This window comes from Colobus angolensis, unplaced genomic scaffold (genome assembly GCF_000951035.1).
Source record: "Colobus angolensis palliatus isolate OR3802 unplaced genomic scaffold, Cang.pa_1.0 Scaffold112, whole genome shotgun sequence".
Lineage (NCBI taxonomy): Eukaryota > Metazoa > Chordata > Mammalia > Primates > Cercopithecidae > Colobus > Colobus angolensis.
The window spans coordinates 2064103-2085867 of record NW_012112253.1 but is presented as its reverse complement, the minus strand read 5'-3'; the positions used below and the strand labels follow the sequence as shown (position 1 = coordinate 2085867).

Below are 21765 nucleotides of genomic sequence, written 5' to 3'. Positions count from 1 at the left end.
TTCATGATACTGAAGATCCTCTACTTCTTTAATAGCTACTGCAATAACTGATTTTAAGTCTAGCCTGATAGTTAAAGTTACAGGAAGAAAATCATATGATAGATATCCATGGGGAAAATTGCTGAACTTTGTTATTTCACAATTCCAAAGATTATTCAAAAGTACATTCTTACTGACCTTTCAAAAACTGTTTTTTAAATAGACTTTATGTTTTAGAGAAGTTTGAGGTTCACAACAGCATTGAGCAGAAAGTTGAGAGTTCCCTCGCACTCCTTTCCCATCCCTTATTAGAAGAAGAGGGATCAAGGATAACTCTTGCTCACCCCAAGGAGGGTTGTTGGGTGGCATAATTTTTATATGGCATGAGCTTCAAAATATTTGAAGTTTTTGAAGGGGAGGGAAAGAAAAGCAGTGTCGAAGAGAGATTACAGAGCAAAAAAAGACATCTCTTCTAGGGCTTTCAGTCAGTGTAAGGGATGTAAATAAAAAAATTTGGTGGGGTGGGGGAGGGGTCTCTGTTAGAGAGGATTTCAGGTAACCGGTTTCAGTTAAAGAAAGAAACAGTTAAAGAAGAATTTGAGGAGTCTGGGGAATTTGCCGATCCCAGACTCTGTATTTCAGTGGATACAGTAGAGAAGGGCTTGGGAGGGAGGAGAAATATGTTAGATTAGTGGATGTATTTAGTTGTTTAGGGATTAAAGTCTGGCTGATGCTACATTGCCTGGCTGGGATTTGGGGTTTCTGATGGTAACAATTTTGACTGAATGATAAGGGAACACGGATCAACTGTTTCCTTCTGCAGTTCTTCCCTTCTGTAGTGGAGTGGCAGCCAAGGATAAGGAAATACTTCCCCAGGAGACAGCTCTGTCAGAGAGCTTGCATATACAAAACAAATATAGGACTGTAGCACAATGGGAGAGGGAAGGCTCATATGGAGCATGAAGCTAGGAACCTTTTCCATCTTTGAAATCTGGCTCGGTATTAAGAAGAAGATTCATCTTTAGATAGCCCATATTCAAGTACTACTAATGCTTTTAATAAAAATATACCTTTTTTATTGTTTAGGTCACTTTTACAAAGAGAAAGTTTGGATTAATGAAGAAAGCCTATGAACTTAGTGTGCTCTGTGACTGTGAAATAGCACTCATCATTTTCAACAGCTCTAACAAACTGTTTCAATATGCTAGCACTGATATGGACAAAGTTCTTCTCAAGTATACAGAATATAATGAACCTCATGAAAGCAGAACCAACTCGGATATTGTTGAGGTAACATATCTAGTAATGCGTGAATTGCTAGTAATGCGTGAATTGCAAGTAATACTGAAATATTTTAATAGCATTGTCAGAATGACTTTTACATCTAAAGCATAAATTAGGTATATATGTGTCTTTTCTCTGAATCATTTCTTAGAAGAGTGATTGCTGTATGGTGACTCACTTGTGTTTTAAACATATCCTATTCATTCAGACAAAGTGAACTATTGTTTTACCATGTATACCAGAAATAATCTAGCATTTCATCTATGATTAGTTATTTTGTATGAGTTTTAAAATTAATATTGTAAGAGACATCATTTTTGAACAGTATGAAGTTACAGTTTTGATATATCTTAATCATTTCGTTATGTCATTGACAACTCACAACTTCAAACACTTAAGAAAACAACAATTGTGTAAATAATATTTGCTTTGTTAATAGTGCTTTAGTTGGGGAAGAGGAGAAAGTCCTCATTTTCTTTATCTGCTGGCTATTTGATAGCTCTCGTAGTTCTACCAACCTAATTAAGTGAAAAAGAAAAGGATTTATTATTAGAATGATCTTCTCAGAAATAGTGTTTTACAATAAAACCTTCAAAATGGAAACCAGTATACTTCCCCCTTTATATCTTCTCTGTTTCAAGATCTTCCGTAAGATAACTTTTCCATGTGTATTTCTAATCGCATTTTAAATTAGCTTCTTAGTTACTTTTGTCTCTTTTGTTTATATTTGGAGGTTTTATTTTATATTTATTCAGTGGAGGAGTTTTTATTACTTGAAAGATGCATGTTTTGGCTTAGTTTGTAATAGAAAAGTATTAAGTTAGGCATTTAACCATGTGAGGATTTTGTGGAACAACTGAAAAAGAACAAATGGAGTCCTAATCTAGATTGTATTTCTGATATTTGAAATTAAAGATAATTCAGCTTTTTTTGTTGTATAGGAATCTAATTTATTTGCCTCCACAAGTTATTATTGTTCCAAAAATGCATTTTAAATTTCCTCTATACTTCTTTGCCTTAACTGTCCCTCTTTGGGCAGTGATTGATACCGTTACTACACACATAAAACTATTACTTACATTTTAAAAACAACTTTTGTTACTTTTTAGCCATTTTTTCAAATGAGAAGTAAAAGTATAGCATAATTACAGCTGGGACTCATCTCTATTGCTTGACTTATCCACAGTTTTATTTACGGGGCTTGCTGCTGTTTACCTCCCCGAATTGTATATGAAATTTTTTATTTTGCTTTTGTTGATAACTTTGATTAAACTAAATGGTTATATCTTTAGCTAAACCCCTTAATGCAGTTATAGTTACGTCATTTATAAATTATATTATTTAGCATTTATGTTATATGTTATCATTTATTTATAACACTGTATAGTAGACCTTTCCCCTGTTATATGTCATGAATACATTTTGTATTGTGATTTTGTAAATTAGGGGATCATTCAGGTAAGCTTTGTTAAGAGACTTCATAACTGGATTTCCTTGAAATGGAGAGTAAGCCTGTTGTGTTTAAAATAGCTTCTTTTGTTATAAATCTAAATGTTTCATCAAAAGTTACACTGCCTCAACTCAAACCAATGGAATTGACTTTGATAATGTCAGCAAATAAGTATTCTAGCTAATTTCATTATAGAGGCAACCACCTCCTTAACCCTAACTACTCTGCTCTTTCATTGCAGTAGTTGTTATTCTTGGTCCCTGGAAGTTGAGGGTACTTCACAATGCCTAAAGCTTACTTCCCTAGAGAATATGGAGAATGCAGTCTGATTTAATCCTCATAGAATTTTCAAACTACCTCAATCTTCATCTCTGTTGTGGTCAGCAAAGTGTAAGAGAGCAGATCCCAAACATTTTTTTAAGCAGTCTCCTATATTACAGTCTGTTTCAATATGAAGGAAAACTTTTGCAGCTCAATTGTCAATTGGGATTTTGATGTTTTCTTTTTATTTGCATTTCCTCAAAATAAATTAAAATGAATCGTGTTAATAGTTCCTTGTGAAGTTCTAAATTATATAAATACAGTAGATAGAAGACAGATTATTAGGGATTAATTTATTGTAGGATATATTACAAGGCTTAATTCGCACTTCTTATTAACGTCTTACTGAGTCAACTTTTATGAGAGTGGTTGGTAAACTTGTAAGATAGGCCTTTTTTCACATATAAAGAAGATGCAACCTACGTCCTCACTAGTAGTGCAATTCACATATGAGTTCTTTTTGCCAGTGGTGTAATGGCTTAGGCCGATGCATCTATACAGTTTGCTGTGGTCCAAATTAAGTTTACAGGATAACAGTAATGAAGTTACTTACATAGAGCTCCCTATGGGCCATAGTTTTTACAAAGCGCTTTACAAGTATCTTGTTTAAGGATGTTTTTGGAATACCATTTTTTCCTTTTTCACAGTTTCCTTTCAGGCAGTTGTATTAATGGGAAGCAGGCTTTTTGATGCCCATTTACTCATTTGACAAATATTTGAGGGGCTTCTATGTGCTTTTGCAAGTTGATCTTATTTAGAGATTCCTAATTCAAGCCAGAAGATTATTCTTCCTACCCATATTTTTATAAACCATTGAGATATACTTTTACCAACAGAAGGTTTTATGTATATTTATAAAAACTTTGAACAAGTTGGTGATAAGGTTCTGGACTCCTTAACCATCTCATGTGGTTGAAAACATCAGGAGAAAATAGAGGCATAAACAGTTATAAGTGATCTACTTTAGAGTGTTTTCTAACGTATATGACCAATATACTTGAGTGTGTCATTATATGACCAACGATGACACAAACTCTGAAAACAACAGCTTTCGTAAGGCCTATAACCTGACTCCACATATTTCCATTTGCATCTATGTTAGTCTTGAAAATCAGCAGGATTTTACTTTCCCTATATTACTGAAATATGCTTTGACAAAGTCTTGAGTAGATTAATGTGGCATCTTCATTGGATATATTCCTTTTCTATTGTATCCAATATAGAAGCCCTTTGAGGATGTACTGTGAAGATATGCTGTTAACCACACCTGTGTAGTCTGTAGTACAAGGATGCACATGTATTAGGTCTGGAGAGTTAAAGTGTGTTTTGTGGCAGTACTATAAAATTAATATAATGTATTAAAAGTAGTTGGTATTTGAATATTGTTGATTATAAACAGGTAGACATGGTGCTCTTATTTTTCTGTTTCAGTTTTATTTGTAAACTTAAATCCATCTATCTTTGTTCTGTCTCATTTTATATTAATTGTGCTTTTAAACTAGTTCTTAAATTTAAAATTTTAATCAATTTTTTAAAACTTTGGTTAGAGTTGATAAAATTTTAAAAATTATTTCTATGCAGCTTTATTTTTTTAATTTGTACTTACGTATTTTAAATTGCATTTAGGTATTTTAAATTAAGGTCTGCAGTGTCTTGAGGATGTATATATCTCCTACATTAAGAAAGCTGAATATGTGAAAAAGCAAACTTATACATTAGTAAATTAAGAGATTGCCATTAGGGTGAGATTCATGAGAGACTTCATAACTCAGTTTCTTTGAAATGAAGAATATTGCTGTGTTTAAAATACATCTGACTTTAAAATGTTTCTACCCTGCTTTTCAGTAGTATATTTCTTACAAAACATGAGTTTTATAACTGTATTTCCCATATTTCATTAGGTGACATTCCACAAAGAATGTTGTCAAAGACATACATTTTATCTTTTCAAGTTATTAAGCATTGATATAAAAATAGGTGACAGACTTTTGTTTGGTCCTATAAAATGTAGTAGTTTAATTTAAATGCATGAAAAAAATGTTAAAACTCCTCAGTTTTCTTTTCAGTAAAATTAAGATTAAAAATTATAAACTATATTATATAATTTTACAGGAATATTAGATATGTCCTAGAGTATAGGAAACTACAGATGGAAATTACCAACACAAGCAGTTGCCATTGTTCATACACATGTGTATGTGTGTAATTAGAATTTATACTAAATAAAAGCCTAGAGCCAATAGAGGCTTTGGGATTCTGCATCAAAAGAACAATTATACTAAAAGGCAACAAATGAGGATTTTAGCAGATGCTACCTAAAAAACACTTGAGATGACTTTTGTATCCATGTTTTTTCCTGTCATTTGGCAGAAATATTGAAAATACTAAATATTTCTGCTTACAATTTTTTAAAAATAGCCATGACTGGGCAACATTCTGAAATCATTTGTGTGACAATTCAGATTATTGTGCTGTCATTTAAGGATGTAAATAAAAGGGTCATGGCCATTTATCTCTCTTGTTAATATCTTGTGCACTATTCCCAAAGAGAGGAGTTTTTCATCACAGGAATACTACAGTACTTAAAAAAAAATTCTTCTCACATGATCTCATTTAATCTTCATACCCAAGGTAAGCTTTTTCAGAAGCAAAAATTGGGATGCACATTAAAATGAGTTGCCTAGAGTCATGTAGCAATTTAGTGGCAGAACCAGGATGAGAACCCAGGTCTGTGACATTAACCTTTCCCCTTGCTCCCTAGTTTACTGTATCCAGTGGAGCTCTGGAACGTTTTACCATAAATAGATAAGATTTTATACATATACCAATAATGTATAATACATAGCAATCATGAATAAGTTTTTTTTCACTAATGAACAGAAAATTAGTGAGGATAATAGCAGTAAGAATAATAGATATTATTAAGCAGTTAACATGGTCTAGTAAAGACTTTCTTTGAATTATCTTATTGAATCCTTATTGTTGCCCTTATTTCACGTTGAGGCAATGGAAGCATTGATAAATTAAGTCAGATGTTGATAATTTGTATTCTGAAGAAAGAGAAAATCTGTTTATTTGAGTCTTAAAAATCCCTGCCTATTTTCAAGTTACAAAAGAATTTGGAAGTAACATCTAAAAGAAAGGAAGATAGGGAATCAGTATAAGATCCATCTATCAATTAGAAAGTAAAAGCAGATGGTAGTGAAAGTGATCGTACTTGAGAGTACGTTATTTAAAATCACTGGTCCTCAAAATGTGTAGTACCCTGACCAGCAGCATCAGCATCCCCAGAGACTTCCTAGGAATGCAAGTTCTTGGTCCCACCTTAGACCTACTGAATCTGCAGCTTTTGAGATGAAGCCTAAGCAGTCATGAATTAGTTTGAATTAACTTGCCTTAAAGTGCAGTTATAGACTAAAAGTTTCAGGTTAACAGTTTCTTGGGAGTGGCTATCTAGCTTTTTAAACATTTTTATCCTCAAGAATATCCCCTGAAATAATTTCAAACAGTGAGCAAGCACAAACTGTAATTTTTAAAACCCTTTAAAAAGTAATTCAAACTATTATGTAGTATTGGTGTGCCTTGCACCTAAGGAATACATTTCTAATGGGTTACATTTCAGTTCAGTTCTACATATAAGAGCTTGTGTGAGTGTAGTTTCTTTGAGGGGTGCTTCTTTGAGACGTGTGGTGGGGATGAGTCAGAGATGGAATCTGGCTCCTCAGATGAACAGAAAAGAAAGTTAAATGACTTATCTGCTAAGATCATCTAGTGCTGACTGTACAAAAGTAGAAACATGATTATGCTTGGATTTTCTGACGGTATCATGATATTCTCAAAGAAGCTTTGTGAGCCAGTCGTCTTTTCTCCCCATGTTACAGATGAGGAATGGAACAGACAGGGAGTATTTAAGAGGCTTGCCTAATGTTTTACAGGGCTGCAGTGGAGCATCAGGGAAAGGGAAAACATAGTGAGACATCTGAAGACAAGACAAAGCTTTCCTCCACCCCCAGTCCCTTGCTCTGCTCTTTATTCCTAACAGAGCCTGAAGCAGCAGGATGATGATTCACAGGGTGAGGCACACAATCCCCATGGCTCTCCTCCGCTTTCCACATGTCACTGCACCATCACCTCACACAGCAGTCGCCATAGCTCTTGTAATTTCAATTTTACTACTTTTATTTTGCTGTGTATTTGAATATTATCTTACAATTATTGGTTTCTGTTTATGTGCTTTTTATAAGGGACTACGTGTCTCTTAAGTGTGGTTTTTCTTGAGGTTCATATATTTCTCCATTACAGGTTGATATCATTGATAAACAAATGAAAGTTCATGTTGGGGGGGGAAGGATGATAGATATCACCTGTATATATAACTCACCTTTCTGTAATACATTTCTTGTGATTCTTGATCAATACCTATCTATATGTTCTTTTTATGTCATATGTGTCAGGGATTGAATATTTTATTAATAGTACTTACTATCAGTTAAAGTGTTCCTTTTTCTCCAGAAGATATGTGATGCTTTGGTCAAATTTTTGACCAATGAGAAGAGGAGATAAAGAGGATGGAGAGTGGTCAGAGAAAAGTTGCTCTAGAGGTGATCCTATCACCAGAGTTCTTTAAAGCAGCAGTCCTCAACCTTGTTGGCACCAGGGATGGGGGTTGGGGGTGGGAGGAATGTGGACAGGGAGTGGGAGGAATGTGGACAGGGAGATGGTTTTGAGATGAAACTGTTCTACCTCAAATCATCAGGCATTTGATTCTCATAAGGAATGCACAACCTAGATCCCTTGCTCGCGCAGTTCACAATAGGTTTCATGCTCTTATGAGAATCTAATGCTACTGCTGATGTGATAGGAGGCAGAGCTCAGGCAGTAATGTTTACTTGCCCACCACTTACTTCCTGCTGTGCAGCCTGGTTCCTAACAGGGTCTGTGGCCCCGGGGGTTAGGGACCCTTGCTTTAAAGGATATGCTAAATGGAAAACAAAGATGCTGTAAGTCAGAGGGGCAGCTTATGTGGAAATTAGGAAATGAGACATAGCAGTTAGTGTATGAAGTTGAAATCAGCCAAGTGTCACTGTAGTATAGTGTGAAGAGTGGAATAACTAAAGACCTGAGAAGTAAACTAGGTCCTCATGAGCTGTATAAGGCCCTTCACTTTATCCTGCAGGTTTGAATAGCCACTGAAAGAGCTGAATAAAATAGCTGCTTAGGGTTCTCCTTGTATTTCCCAAGCAGTAAGTTGTGTTAGAACTGTATGGTAATTTTTTGAAGGGAGTTGAAGAAAAAGGAAGAGAAGAGAGGTAAAAATATTGAATGTAATAGTTCTACATTTTAAATTTATTGTAGTGATGTTTATCATACTGTGTACCAGGCATTTTGCTAAACACTGGGAATATAGTAGTAACTGGCCCTATTGCTGCATTTTTCCTAATAAGATGATATGCTGGCTATTTTATTATCTTATGGCAGAAGTCCTTTTGTTAGATACACTTCAATATCAATTTAAGACCCTTAGAATGCCAAGATTTTTATGTTTCTCATCAAATAGTAATCATTAAGCATATAAATATTATAAGATAAGATATTATACTGCTATTCGAGCCAGAAGCTCATTTAGGGCAGAAGATACTAGGTGCTTCCCGTGTTTCTCAATGTTCTGTGTCAGTCTGTAAAGTAAGATGTATATAGTCTAAATGATCTTTCAGTTCTCTTGTATATAGATGGCTAATGCAGACATACAGTTTTGTGAAACTTGGCATTTCAAACACGTAATTTAAAATTAAAGAGACAGCTGTATAGTTTTCATATTTATTTTGAAGTTATTTTTGTGGCTCTTCTCAGAGAGAGAGTAGGGCTCTAGATTCTACAGAAAGATGTCTTCTTGCATAGATTAGTCATAACTCAACTTTTTAATTTATAATTATGCCATCAGTGCTGTACTGGTAAAAAAAATCCAAATGATAGTATGAACTGTATTTTGGAAAATGAGACATACCTTATAATTTTCTAGGTTTTTGTTTAGTTGGTTGATTTTCAAATTTCTGACGTGTTTCACTGATTGTGTACGCTAAGGATATTTTTATAAAGAATATCATTGTATGTTTAGGTAATTTATATGGGATTATGGTTTTTTCCTCAAATAATGTTTCTTGTAGTTCTCATTTTAATTCATTAGCAGTAAAACATGAGAAGATAAACCTTCCATATTGATTTTAAAATGTCAGTGATTTTTAAAACTTGGTAAATAGGCACTACGTGCTTAATCCTTCTAGAATAAACCAAAACTTTATTATGCATGTTGGACTTTATCTCTTGTAATTCAGTGGGGATTATTTTTCTATCATGCTTTGTTTTTATATAAATTGTCTTTTCAATTAAGTGGTTTATTTTGTGGTAATTTCTGGGATTAAGTGTTATTTCCAGAATCTACCTCGAAAACCTTAAAAATATGCTCTGAAAAAAGAACGTAGAAATAGCAACTAGTATTTGTAGAGGAATTAAAGACATTAGCTTGCTTTTTTTCTGCCACCCATGTTCATATAGGATTATCCCATACTGTTATATAATTAAAATATTTTTATTGTAGTTTTCCACATTTATAAAGTTTTTAAAAATGGTTTGTTACTTTGTTCTATTAAAAACCTATCAGTTATATTCTGTAGGACAGTATAAAATAACATTTTAGATACTTTGTGAAAGTTATTTGATATTAGACTCTCAGATCCTACTTAATATGTCACTTATTAGTAAAGTAACTATCTGTATATAGTATTCTATCATATATTTGCTCTATTATTTGTTTATTGAATGATTAGTGTGCTGGGTTACTAAGCTCAATGTTTAATAGGGCAGAGAGAACAGCGTTAAATTTTTAAATCTTACTGAGTTTTAGTAATCAGTTAAAATAATATATGTGAAAGCATTTTGAAAACTATACCATAGTAGTTAGGTTGCGTCCAGATGCAGGTAACAGAAGACCTCACTGAAACTGGTCTTAAAAATAGGGGTATTGGGCGACAGAGTGAGACTCCGTCAAATAAATAAATAAATAAATAAATAAAAATAGGGGTATTGGTTATGTCACGTAACAAAAATTCCAGCAGCATGGTAGAGGTTAGGCTGTGTTCAAGCGGGCTCCAGGTCTCTGCCTTTGCCCATGCATCATTGTCTTCACACTGGCTTTTTCATGTTGATAAAATAGCAGTGGCCGCTCTAGGCCTTATATCTGAACACAGCATCATCTAAAGCAGCACTATATGATAGAATTCATGATGATGGAAATGTTCCATATTTGTGCTGTCCAATATAGTAGGCATTAACTATGTGTGGTTATTGAGTGTGTAGTGCAACTGAAAAACCTGAGTTTTTAATCTTTTTAAATTTTTAATTTAACCACATGTGGGTATTGGTTACTATATTCTTCAGCATCAATCCAAAGTATCAGAGATCAGTTGTGTCCCAGAATCCGCACCAGATGTTCTAAAATTAATTCTAATTGTACTGTTTAAATCACTTGCCTCTCCATCTCCCACTCTGAAAACACTAAACACAGTGGTAGAGAAAGGATAGAATGTCCTGATTGGCTTATTCTAGCCAGATGTTACACCCCTGGAATTTACTGCAAAACTGAAGTAATTCAGACAGTGTGATGTTTACATAGGGATAGGCATGTAGTTCAATTAGGGATAGGCATGTAGTTCAATAGAACAGAATAGAGAGCTCAGAAATGTACCCACATATACATGGTTAATTAATTTTTGGCAAAAGAGCCAAGGTAAACCAATGAGAAAAGGACAGTCTTTTCAATAAATGGTGCTGGAAAACCTGGATATCCATATAGAAAAAAATAAATAAATAAGCCTCAGTATTTACCTTACATCATATACAAAATGTTTAGGCAATAGAGGCTTTGCATAGGGGAGCAATCAAAGGTAAGGAGGAGACAAATTGAATATAGTTGATAGATGGTCTTGAATACCCAGCTGTGGTATTTAGTATTTGTCCTATGGGCATTGGGCAGCCTTTAGAGGGGTGTTTAAAAGTTGTAAATAGTCAGATAAATCATTGTTACAGAAATTAATCTGGCAGCAGATTAGCAGTATTTTAAAAGAAGTGTGTAGCTTTTAAAAATAAATTGAATTATCTCACCTATTACTTATGATAGGTTTTTAGCAATGTTGAGAATTATAGAAAGAGGAATGCAATTCCATTTGGTTTGAATAGAGAGAGGAGATTAAAGTGGGGAGTTAGGCCGTGTTCTAAGGAATATAATATATTGACACATCATGCTTTTAAAAAACTGATTTATAGAAAATTTGAGTGCGTAATTTATAAAATATATATTATATATTATTATATATAGAGAGAATTGACCTAATAATGCTGTGAAAAGTGGTTTGTGTGTTATAAAACAGTTGGGAAACTCTGATCTGGCTCTACTTCATTTAAGTGATGAGGAAGCTGCGTCCATAGAGAGCAAGAAAGACTGTAGATCTTTGAGGCAAAGACTTTGCTAAGGAACATTAGTATTTTTCACAGTGCTCAGTAAAGATTCAGCACACAGCTTAATAATGACCTATAAAATGGAACTAAAGGTAGTGTTGTGTACTTCAGCATTCACGTAATCATAAATGAAGAGTATTTATGATACTCAATTAAAACTTCATCAAATATTACAAAATCTAGTAGGGACAAAAACATAAAATATATTTAAGTGGAAGAAACACTCAATGTGTAGGACGTGATTCTTTTTACTCTGTAACACTGGAAATGATAACTTTATTTCCTTATCTCCCCATCCTCCACATCTAATGTATATTACTTGCAACCTTTAGAGAAGTAAACATACTTAAAAAGATAAGTATAGAGGCCTCTGCTCTGTTGCAGTGTATGCAGTCTTGGATAATCTCGTAAACGGCAAAACCTATGCAGCTTTGTATTCTGCACATGAACATAAATGATAATTGGAGAGAGAGCTTGAAATGCTCGTAAGGCATCTTAATGTAGCTAGTGGCCACTATGGTGGGTCCTGTAAATACACAAAATTACTTGAATAGAAATGCTGACAACACTTTAATTAGAATGGACTAATGCATCTTAGGACAATATGATAGGATTTCCAGTGTGATAACTTCATGATCTTAGTATACATTCCCAGAACTTTCAGTAACCTAATTCATCAGGTTAATACACTGTAGTAGTACTGTCACATTACCTTGTGTCTTTATATATAAGTAATTGCTCCAGACATCCTTCACTATCATGTGAAATTGAATGCATATTTTAATTACTTATTGAAATATGGTAGACATACCTGAGATTAACTTTTTTTCTCTTCTTTTAAATGAGATGTAATTCGTATACCATAAAATTCACCAGTGTAAATTATGCAGTTCAGTGGTTCCTAGTACATTCCCAAGTTGGTGCAACCATGAACGCTATCTAATTCCAGAACATTTTTATCAACCCAAAAAGAAACCCAGTACCCATTAGCAGTCACTTACCAACTCCTCCTTCCCCTACATCCTGGCAACAACTAATGTACTTTCTGTGTCTATGGATTTACCTATTCTGGGAATTTGATATAGATGGAGTCATACAATATGTGGTCTTTTGTCCAGCTTTCTCGCTTAGCATAATGTTTTCAAGGTTCATCCGTATGGTAGCTGTATCAGTACTTCATTCTGTGACCAAATAGTATTCCATTTGCTACTATGAAGTTTGTGTACAAGTTTTGGTATGGGTATAAGTTTTCACTTCTCTTGGGTATCTAGTTAGTAGTAGAATTTCTTGGATTGTGTAGTAAGTTCTATGTTTAACTTTTTGAGGAACTACCAAACCCTGTCCTACATCTAACTTAAAAAAAAAAAAAAAAAATAGCAAAAGCATCAACAAAAACCAATAACTTTATGGATATTATTAGAAAATGGTTGATTTGTTTTTAATTTTGATATTGTTGGGCTAGGTTATCTGGATCAACTCTTCTGCTGAAGACATCTAAAAACTAGATAAACTGTAAAACCAAAACAAAAAAACTTTTTTACATTATCAAAGAGCTCAAGGAATATGCCAGGCCAAAATTGAAGAGAAGGTAAGAACATAAAGGTAAAGAAATATTTAAAGCTCTGGCCACCCTGAATCATTTGCCCGTCTGGATAAAACAGTTTGTAAAACTGAGATTCGGGTTCTGATAGATTCAGAATCAAGGGGAAAATGATCACTTCTAGGTTTATGAGCCTAACAGATACCCCCCAAACCCCTTTAAACTGGGGCTTTAAGAAAAGAGGAAATCCACTGCCTTCTCCTGCTCCCAAAGGATTGCAAGGAGAGATATTTAGTACTGAGCAGATAGGGGAAAGAAGAGAACAAGAAAAGAGTAAAAGAACATATCTGACAGATTGTAAACCAAGTTACCAGCATTGTGTGGAATCGTAGTCCCAAGTCATGTAATACAAGACATTCAAGAAAACTAGTGCCCTGTTAGCTGGGGGAAGCAAATTTATATCCCTTTTGAAGAAAGTCACCTTATTCTGTGCATCGGAAATCTCTTTCAAACAACGTTTCACAACTATTGGACATCATACAAAGCATACAAGAAAATAAGGCACAGTAAGGAAAACACAGCAGGATACAGCAGAAAATAGCTCTTATATATTTCAGATGACATTGTTATATGTAGATTATAGAACAGTTTCACTTTCTGTGTTTTAAGAAATAAGCTTGAAAATATCTGTAGGAAACAGGAAGTTATAAAGGGATTGACATAGCAGAGTTGAATGAAATACTTCAAGATGTGAAAAAATATAATAACCAAAACTAATGTGTGCAGTAGACATGGTGGAAGTAGATTTTCCATAACCGCACAGAGAATTTGTGAACTGAAGATAGAAGAAATTATCTAGAATTCAATGCAAATATTAAAAGGTAGAAAATATCAAGAAAGGTTTAAAGAAAAGGAGGATCATTTTTAGAAGTTCTAGCCTATGCTTGATTGGTATTCTAGGAAAAGGAAACAGAGAATCGGGTAGAGGCAATATTTGATGAGATTGTTTTCTAGGATTGATGATCCACAGTTTTCTAGGATTGATGAAAGCCCACCATCCTTAGATTTAAGAAATTCAAATCCCATGTAGAGTAAATGTAAAATAAATAAATAAATATATATATATAGTGAAACTGTGCAGAAAACAAAGACAAGAAAGACTTTAAGAGACTATCCTCAAAGGAGTGCTATTTCCAAGTAACAAATGAAATCTGGAGTCAATAAAATGATATCCTAAGTGTACTGTTCAGGAAGGGAGTAGAGTGCAACCTAGAGCTCTGTACCCAGAGAAAATTTCAAGAGGGAAGGCATAACACCTGTATATCAGTGTTACAATCAAATCATCTACTGCTTTGGGAGAAAGGACCAAGACCAAGTCAGGCTGCCATGGTAAGAAAGCAGTCTTCATGGAATGACCAGATGACCTCTAACGATCTGCGTCTAGTTTATGAGTAAATGGCAGCATCTAGTAGGGTGCTTTCAATGAATTTTGTTGAATGAAAGAAACAGGCAAATTAAGGTATTTATTCAGTAAACAAAAAGGGATAATGAAGAACCAAGCTCCAGGACTTTTAAAGAAGATAGACTTTCTTGTCTTTGCGGTGCACTGAGAATCAGCTCTGTCTTAGTATACGTTTATGTGTGGAGATCTAAACAGAGTTACATTCTTTCTGATGACAAGCTGAAACTACCTGGCTGCTCAGTATCGAGCTCCTGGGAGACAGTCCCTCAAAACTGTTGGAATTAGGGGGCGGGGCAGGTAGGGAATCTTACTACCATTTGTTGGGATTTTTACCATCAGACCTAGGAGTATCTTAGAACTGGGTAAGATCTTAGAATTCAGAGAAGCCATGGCCTGAACACCACACACTTCTCACTGAGGAAGATAGGGATAATAAGATCATGGAGGAACTGGAGAGGAATATGAAGACAGTGCCTACAACCACCACATACACAGTGAACATTATCTCTTCTCGGGGGTTGAAGTTGTTCCTAATTACAGCTCTCTTATCTGTTCTCCCTTTGATTTGCTGACTGATGGATGCAGTCCATTTAACAAATGAGCATAGCATATTGGAAAGAGCACTAGACTTAGATTCTAGTCCCAGTTCTGTCACTTAACAGCTATATGTTGAGGTGAGGTGGGGGAAGAGTACTTGGATCTCTGGATTGCTTTTAACTTTAATATTCTCCTCTATAAGGGTATCTATAAGGGTAGGAGATGAACTAGAGGATCACAAAAGTACCATTTAGTTTTCTGTTCAGTGGTGATGTTAACATACTTTTTTGAGCATATATAATCTCAGAATCCCCTATGCCTCAAAACTTTGATTCATTGGACGGATTTCAAGAAAAATATAATTTAACAAATGTAATGAAGAAAAAATAGACAAATTGAATAATCTTGTCAAGTTTTCCACAAAACTACAAGTCCAGATGGCTTCATAAGCAAATACTAGCAAATTTTTAAGAAGGAAATAATTCCAGTATTTCACAAACCCTTCCAAAGAATAGTAAAAACAAAGAGCTTTCCTTTCCTCATTATCTAAAGTTAGCCTAACCTTGATAGCAAAACCAACTAGGAGAGTTGCAAAGATAATAATCAGAAGCCAGTCTCACTGAACATAAATGTGAAAGTCTTTAGCAGAATGTTAGTCGTCTACTTTGTGTTCATATCTCTTTTATGGGAGACTTTTTTTTTTTTTTTGGAGACAGAGTTTCGCTCGTTGCCCAGGCTGGAGTGCAATGGCATGATCTCGGCTCTCCCCGACCTCCGCCTGGGAGACATTTTTATTTTCAGAATGACCCGTTTTCTCTACTGTTCAGGCATAAAACTGGACTCTGTATTAGCCTTCCCTGTGGTTAGGAGTGGCCATGTGACTGACCTCTGGCCAAGGAGATGTGAGTGAAAATGATGCAGGCTGCTTCCAGGCATGACCAGTAAGATACTTCCTACATAATCTTTTTTTTTTTTTTTTTTGAGGCAGAGTCTCGCTCTGTCGACTGAACTAGAGTGCAGTGGCCTGATCTCAGCTCACTGCAAGCTCCGCCTCCCGGGTTTACGCCATTCTCCTGCCTCAGCCTCCCGAGTAGCTGGGACTACAGGCGCCCGCCACCTCGCCCGGCTAGTTTTTGTATTTTTAGTAGAGACGGGGTTTCACCGTGTTAGCCAGGATGGTCTCGATCTCCTGACCTCGTGATCCGCCCGTCTCGGCCTCCCAAAGTGCTGGGATTACAGGCTTGAGCCACCGCGCCCGGCCGATACTTCCTACATAATCTTGATACTCTTTCTTCCCTGTTGGGCATACCATGTGCTAAGAATGGGAACCCTGTGGTGCTATATGTGGAACCATAAAATAAATGTCTTTGGACTCTGACACAGGGGCTCTCACACAGGGCTCACTGAGAATAAGAAACATCCTTCTTGGGTTTTGTATGAATGAGATAAACTTTCATTGTGTTAAGCCACTGAGATTTATGGATTTATCAAAGCATCCAGCATTACTTATACAGAGATTAAATCCAGTAATATGTAGAAGAGATAATATATTATGACTAAGTTGAATGTATCCTAGGAATATAGAGTTATACCATATTCATGGATCAGAAGTCTCAAATTATATATATCTTTGCCATATAAGATAATCTCTGTAGAGTTGATGAAATATCAATCAGACTCCCAAGAAATTCTTTTTGAAAGAATTTCAACAACTGATTCTAAAGTTCACAGCGAAAATAGAACAGAAGACACTGAGGAAGAACAAGGTGAGAGGGTTTGCAGTACAATATATTGAGACTAATTTTAAAGCTATAAGAATGAACATTACAGTGGCAGTAACACAAATACCAAATGCCAAACATACCAATGGAATAATAGCTCAGAAACAGAACCATGCATATATTGATACTTAATATATGATAGAAGTGGCAGAACAAACTCCTTAAGCAGTGGTGTAGGGACAATTGGATATCCGTATGGAAAACTCATGAAATTGGACTTACATCAGATTTTATACAAAATTACCTCCAGGATGCTTATAGACGTAAGGCAAAATTGTAAAGCTATTTACAGGATGATATAGGAGAATATCCTCATTATTTTGGAAAGGATTTCTTATATCAGACATAAAAATCACTATCATATGGATAACTGGAAAGGAAAAAAACTGATAAATTTGACTCTGTTTAAGAACTCTTCATCCAAAAATGAGCGTGTTTTGTTTTTCTTTTAATGCCACATAATGGGAAAATATTTTTACAATGTATAAAATTAGCCAAGGGCTTACATTGACTACTTATAAAATAGTTACTATAAAAATAAATAAAGGAACTACTATAAAACAATTATCAAAAGGCAGTAGAAAACTTAGCAAAGTACTTGAATGAATAGGTGCCTCGCAAAAGAGAACATCCACATGGCCAATAGATACAAAATGTGCTTGACTTCATTAGTGGTTGGTATTGCAAATTAAATCCCACAGGTAGGAATGCACATTAATACAATTACTTTAAAAGACAGTTTGACATCATCTAGTATAGCCGAAGATCCACATATTTTATGAACTAATACTTCTATTCCTAAGAATACATACTCAAGAGAAATGTGTGCACATTATGCGGTAGACTGTCTACAGAAATGTCCACAGCAGCGTTTTTATAGATTCAAAGGATTGAAGCTTCTCCAATGTCTGTCTGCTGTAGAATGGATACGAGTTTTTTTTTTTTTTTTCCCCAAGCCATGTAATACAATATTTAGTGAAAATGAACCAGCTATAACTCTATGTAACTCTATGGAGGAATCTCATAAACAGTGTTAATGAAAGAGGCAAGACTGAATAGTATACTGTGTGTGGTTCCATTTACATGTGTGTGGTACCATTTACATATCATTCACAAATAGGCATAGCTAAATTATATTTTTAGGGATATGTATATATGTGGTAAACCTATAAAGAAAATCCAGATAATTGTCATCAGAGAGTTAGGATGGTATTACCTGTAAAGGTGGGAGGAGAGGGTTATGTGATGAAGGGAGATAGGGAGGGTTCTGGCCTTGGTCTATTTTTTTGACCTGATTGAAATGACTAATGTTCACTTTATAAGTATTTGTTGAATTTTATATAAACTTGTACATACCTTTCCTATTTCACAATTTTAAAAAATTGTTTTTATGTGTTGTCAGAGTAGCTAGAAAGAATAGATAGTATATGTTTCAAAATTGGAAATAATTATTTACAATAAGGAAAGAGAACTTTTCTCATTTTTAAAATATTCTTGAAATTTAAAAAATTTCTTGAAACTTGAGACATGATTTCTTTTTTCCTTTTTTTTTTTCTTGAGACAGAGTCTTGCTCTGTCACCCAGACTGGAGTGCAGTGGCACGATCTCGGCTCACTGCAACCTCCACCTCCTGGGGTTCAAGCGATTCTCCTGCCTCATCCTCCTGAGTACCTGGGATTACAGGTGTCTGCCACTATGCCTGGCTAATTTTTTTGTATTTTGAGTAGAGACAGGATTTCACCATGTTGGCCATGCTGGTTTCAAACTCCCGACCTAAAGTGATCTTCCCGTCTCGGCCTCCCAAAGTGCTAGGATTACAGGCATGAGCCACCGCGCCTGGCCCAAGCCATGATTTCTTTATTTTACAAGCACTTGCTTATACTTGTGCTGGATTTACTGACTACTCAGCCAGTATTCATGGAGCATTTACTGCTCAGCTGTGTCACAGCAATGAGGTTTAAGGTGGGTGGTCAAATGTTTTGTGGGTTTATTTAATCGACTTAAATCCGTTAACTCCTCATTCATTTAAAAACCATGCATTTATACTTTTTGAGTACTTTCAATTCCATAGTTTCACTTGTAAGTGCTATGATTCTATTAGTTTGGAATGGAATTTGGCAATTATAAAGTTGACCATATGTTAAATTCTTGGTAGGCAGGAGTTAAAAGTGCAGGCATGGGCTCTAGCAAATACTCCAGCAGTATAGGCTCTTCTATCCAAAATTTAGTGGCATATGTCAAGATTCCAGAAAATGCCAGTGCCTTGGTATATTTATAAGTTCTTATTTAAGAGCCCATATGCTTTAAATATTTATTTAAACATATTTGGGAAGATAATCCTGATTTATTTACTCTGTAAACAGATGCCAAAGATCATAGTAGTATGCATATGTGCACACACACATATATATATGCACACATTATATATGTTTGTATAAATATACACACACACACACACCCCGAAATGGACTGCACTTTTAACTCCTGCCTACCAGGAACTGAAAAAACTTTTAACATATACTCAACTTTTAATTGTCAAATTCCATTCCAAACAAATAGAATCACATATATATATTTAAAATTTTAGACACGCTTATTTTCCATGCAAGTTTTTATATATATAAAACTTTTTATATTTTATATATAAAAGTTTGTATTTAACTATTTTATACATATAACATTTCCGTGGAAAATGTGGCTGAAATTTTAAATATATAATTTCTTGCTGAGTATTTAACATGAAAGAGCATAAGCTAAAAGAAACCCATTTTAAATGAGTTGCCCTGCCTAATTAGTAATTCATTTTGAAATAAATTTTTGTAAGTTTATTATGTAAAAGAAAACAACATACTTAGAAAAAAGTCTAAACAGTATTGTTTTGTCTTCTCAAGTCTCTTTTTTCTTTCTCTTTTCAACTCTTCCCTTAATCCTTTCCATCTCTTGTTTCACCAAGAGGCTTAGTATATAAACCAGAAAATGAGAGGCAGATGTACAGCGTCAGCCAAGTGGTAGCGTATACCCAGAAATCTGTAAATGTTTCCTTGAATTTGAAAGGGAAGGTTGCTAGTACTCTATAAGTAGAATGACAGGACATATGACTTAAAAGATTTTTGTTGGGTAGATACCATTATTTCAATCAGTTATCTTTGACCAACAGCAGTAATTAATCATCACTTCTAGGTTTGAGACTCTTTATGAATTCTAGGTTGTGGAGGTACTAGCCAGACTTATTTTGAGAAATATGTGAGTTGGATAAAGAGACTAATAGTGTGTTACCTAAAGGATCACTGACAGTTTTCTTCCTTGTGCTTCTTTGATTATAAGGGATAGAAACCCATTTAAAGTGGCTGCAATTAAAGAAAGAATTTATTGAAAGGATTTAGACAGATAGCACTCAAAGGCAGGAGGCAGGAGTATCTGGCTTCCTGAAGGCCTGACACCAGGAACTCCATATTAAGGGCTCCATGGTTTCTCATTTCTGCCACCAAGGCTGGTTTGCAAGATAACTCTCCTTGCAGGCACAACTGATAATCTTCATGTGAAAATAAATTGATTTAAAACAGGTGAGAAATTCAGAATGGTATTGAGGGGAACTGTATTGGTAACAATTTATGGAACAGATAGAATGGAGAGAGAGAAAAGTGGAAAAAAAGAAGAGTCTAGACATAAGATAGTGCAGGCTTGAGTGAGTATAGGGACAGTAGAAAGGGAAATAATATACAAAATTTGGTATTCCATGTGAATGTAGAGAGAGAATAAAGGGAATAAAGTCAACTAGGTTGGTAAGTCCAAAGGAGAGACCTGTTTAATAAAAGCTAATGAATTCTATCTTGGCTAAGTTGAAATAGAAATGTTAGTAAAATATCCAAATGAAAGTGTGCAACAGGTAGTTGGGATTATAAGTCTTCCAAGTTGCAGATTAGATTTGAACGAAGGCATAAACATTCCTGTCGTAAAATTATAAAATGAACATATTAGAGATTTTATTTGATTCATTAATGAATGAGGGAACAATAAGATCATAAACAGAGGAGAACTCAAAATATAACACATGTATAGTTAAAGAATGCAGGAGCAAATTTATAAATAGAAACAAAAGTGGTCAGTATCCACAGGGTGACAATCAGTGGTATTTCATAGGAAACAATTTCTGCAAACGAGAATTATTTGCAGCTACTACAAATTTTCTGTAAGTTAACTAATGTCCATCTCTGTAGTGTTGTAAAATAACCTCATCAAAGAAACAGACATGGATATAACTAACCTAAATGGAGGTTTTAACCAGGGCACTCACTAAATTTCAGGCCTTCACTGTTTTTCCTTAAATTGGTATGGAAATTTTAAACTCAAGAGCCTTCCTACTCTTTGGAGTGTTTGGTCAGCAGTAGATAGAAAGAAAAACAAGCAATGGAGAGAGGATTCCCTATTTAATAAATGGTGTTGAGAAAACTAGCTCGCCATATGCTGAAAGCTGAAACTGGATCCCTTCCTTACACCTTAAACAAAAATTAACTCAAGATGGATTAAAGACTTAAACATAAGACCTAAAGCCATAAAAACTGTAGAAGAAAATCTAGGCAGTACCATTCAGGACATAGGCATGGGCAAAGATTTCATGACTAAAACACCAAAAGCAATGGCAACAAAAGCCAAAATAGACAAATAGAATCTGATTAAACTAAAGAGCTTCTGCACAGCAAAAGAAACTATCAGAGTGAACAGGCAACCTACAGAATGGGAGAAAATGTTTGCGATCTGTCCATCTGACAAAGGGCTAATACCCAGAATCTACAAAGAACTTAAATTTACAAAAAAGGACAACATCAAACAGTGGGTGAAGGATATGAACAGACACTGCTCAAAAGAAGACATTTATGCAGCCAACAGACATATGAAAAAA

At 34.8% G+C, this 21765-nt stretch overlaps 1 protein-coding gene across 2 annotated transcripts in view; it reads left to right on the top strand.

Annotated features, from left to right (window-relative positions):
* MEF2A (myocyte enhancer factor 2A) overlaps positions 1–21765 on the top strand; it is a 162201-nt gene that overhangs the window by 82852 nt on the left and 57584 nt on the right. The window contains exon 4 of one of the 2 annotated variants that reach the window (XM_011957686.1): positions 1066–1269. The exons of the other annotated variant lie outside the window; for it this stretch is intronic. Within the exon in view, the coding sequence (XP_011813076.1) occupies positions 1066–1269 (204 nt within the window). The remainder of the gene's footprint in view (positions 1–1065; positions 1270–21765) is intronic. 2 annotated transcript variants of the gene reach the window in all.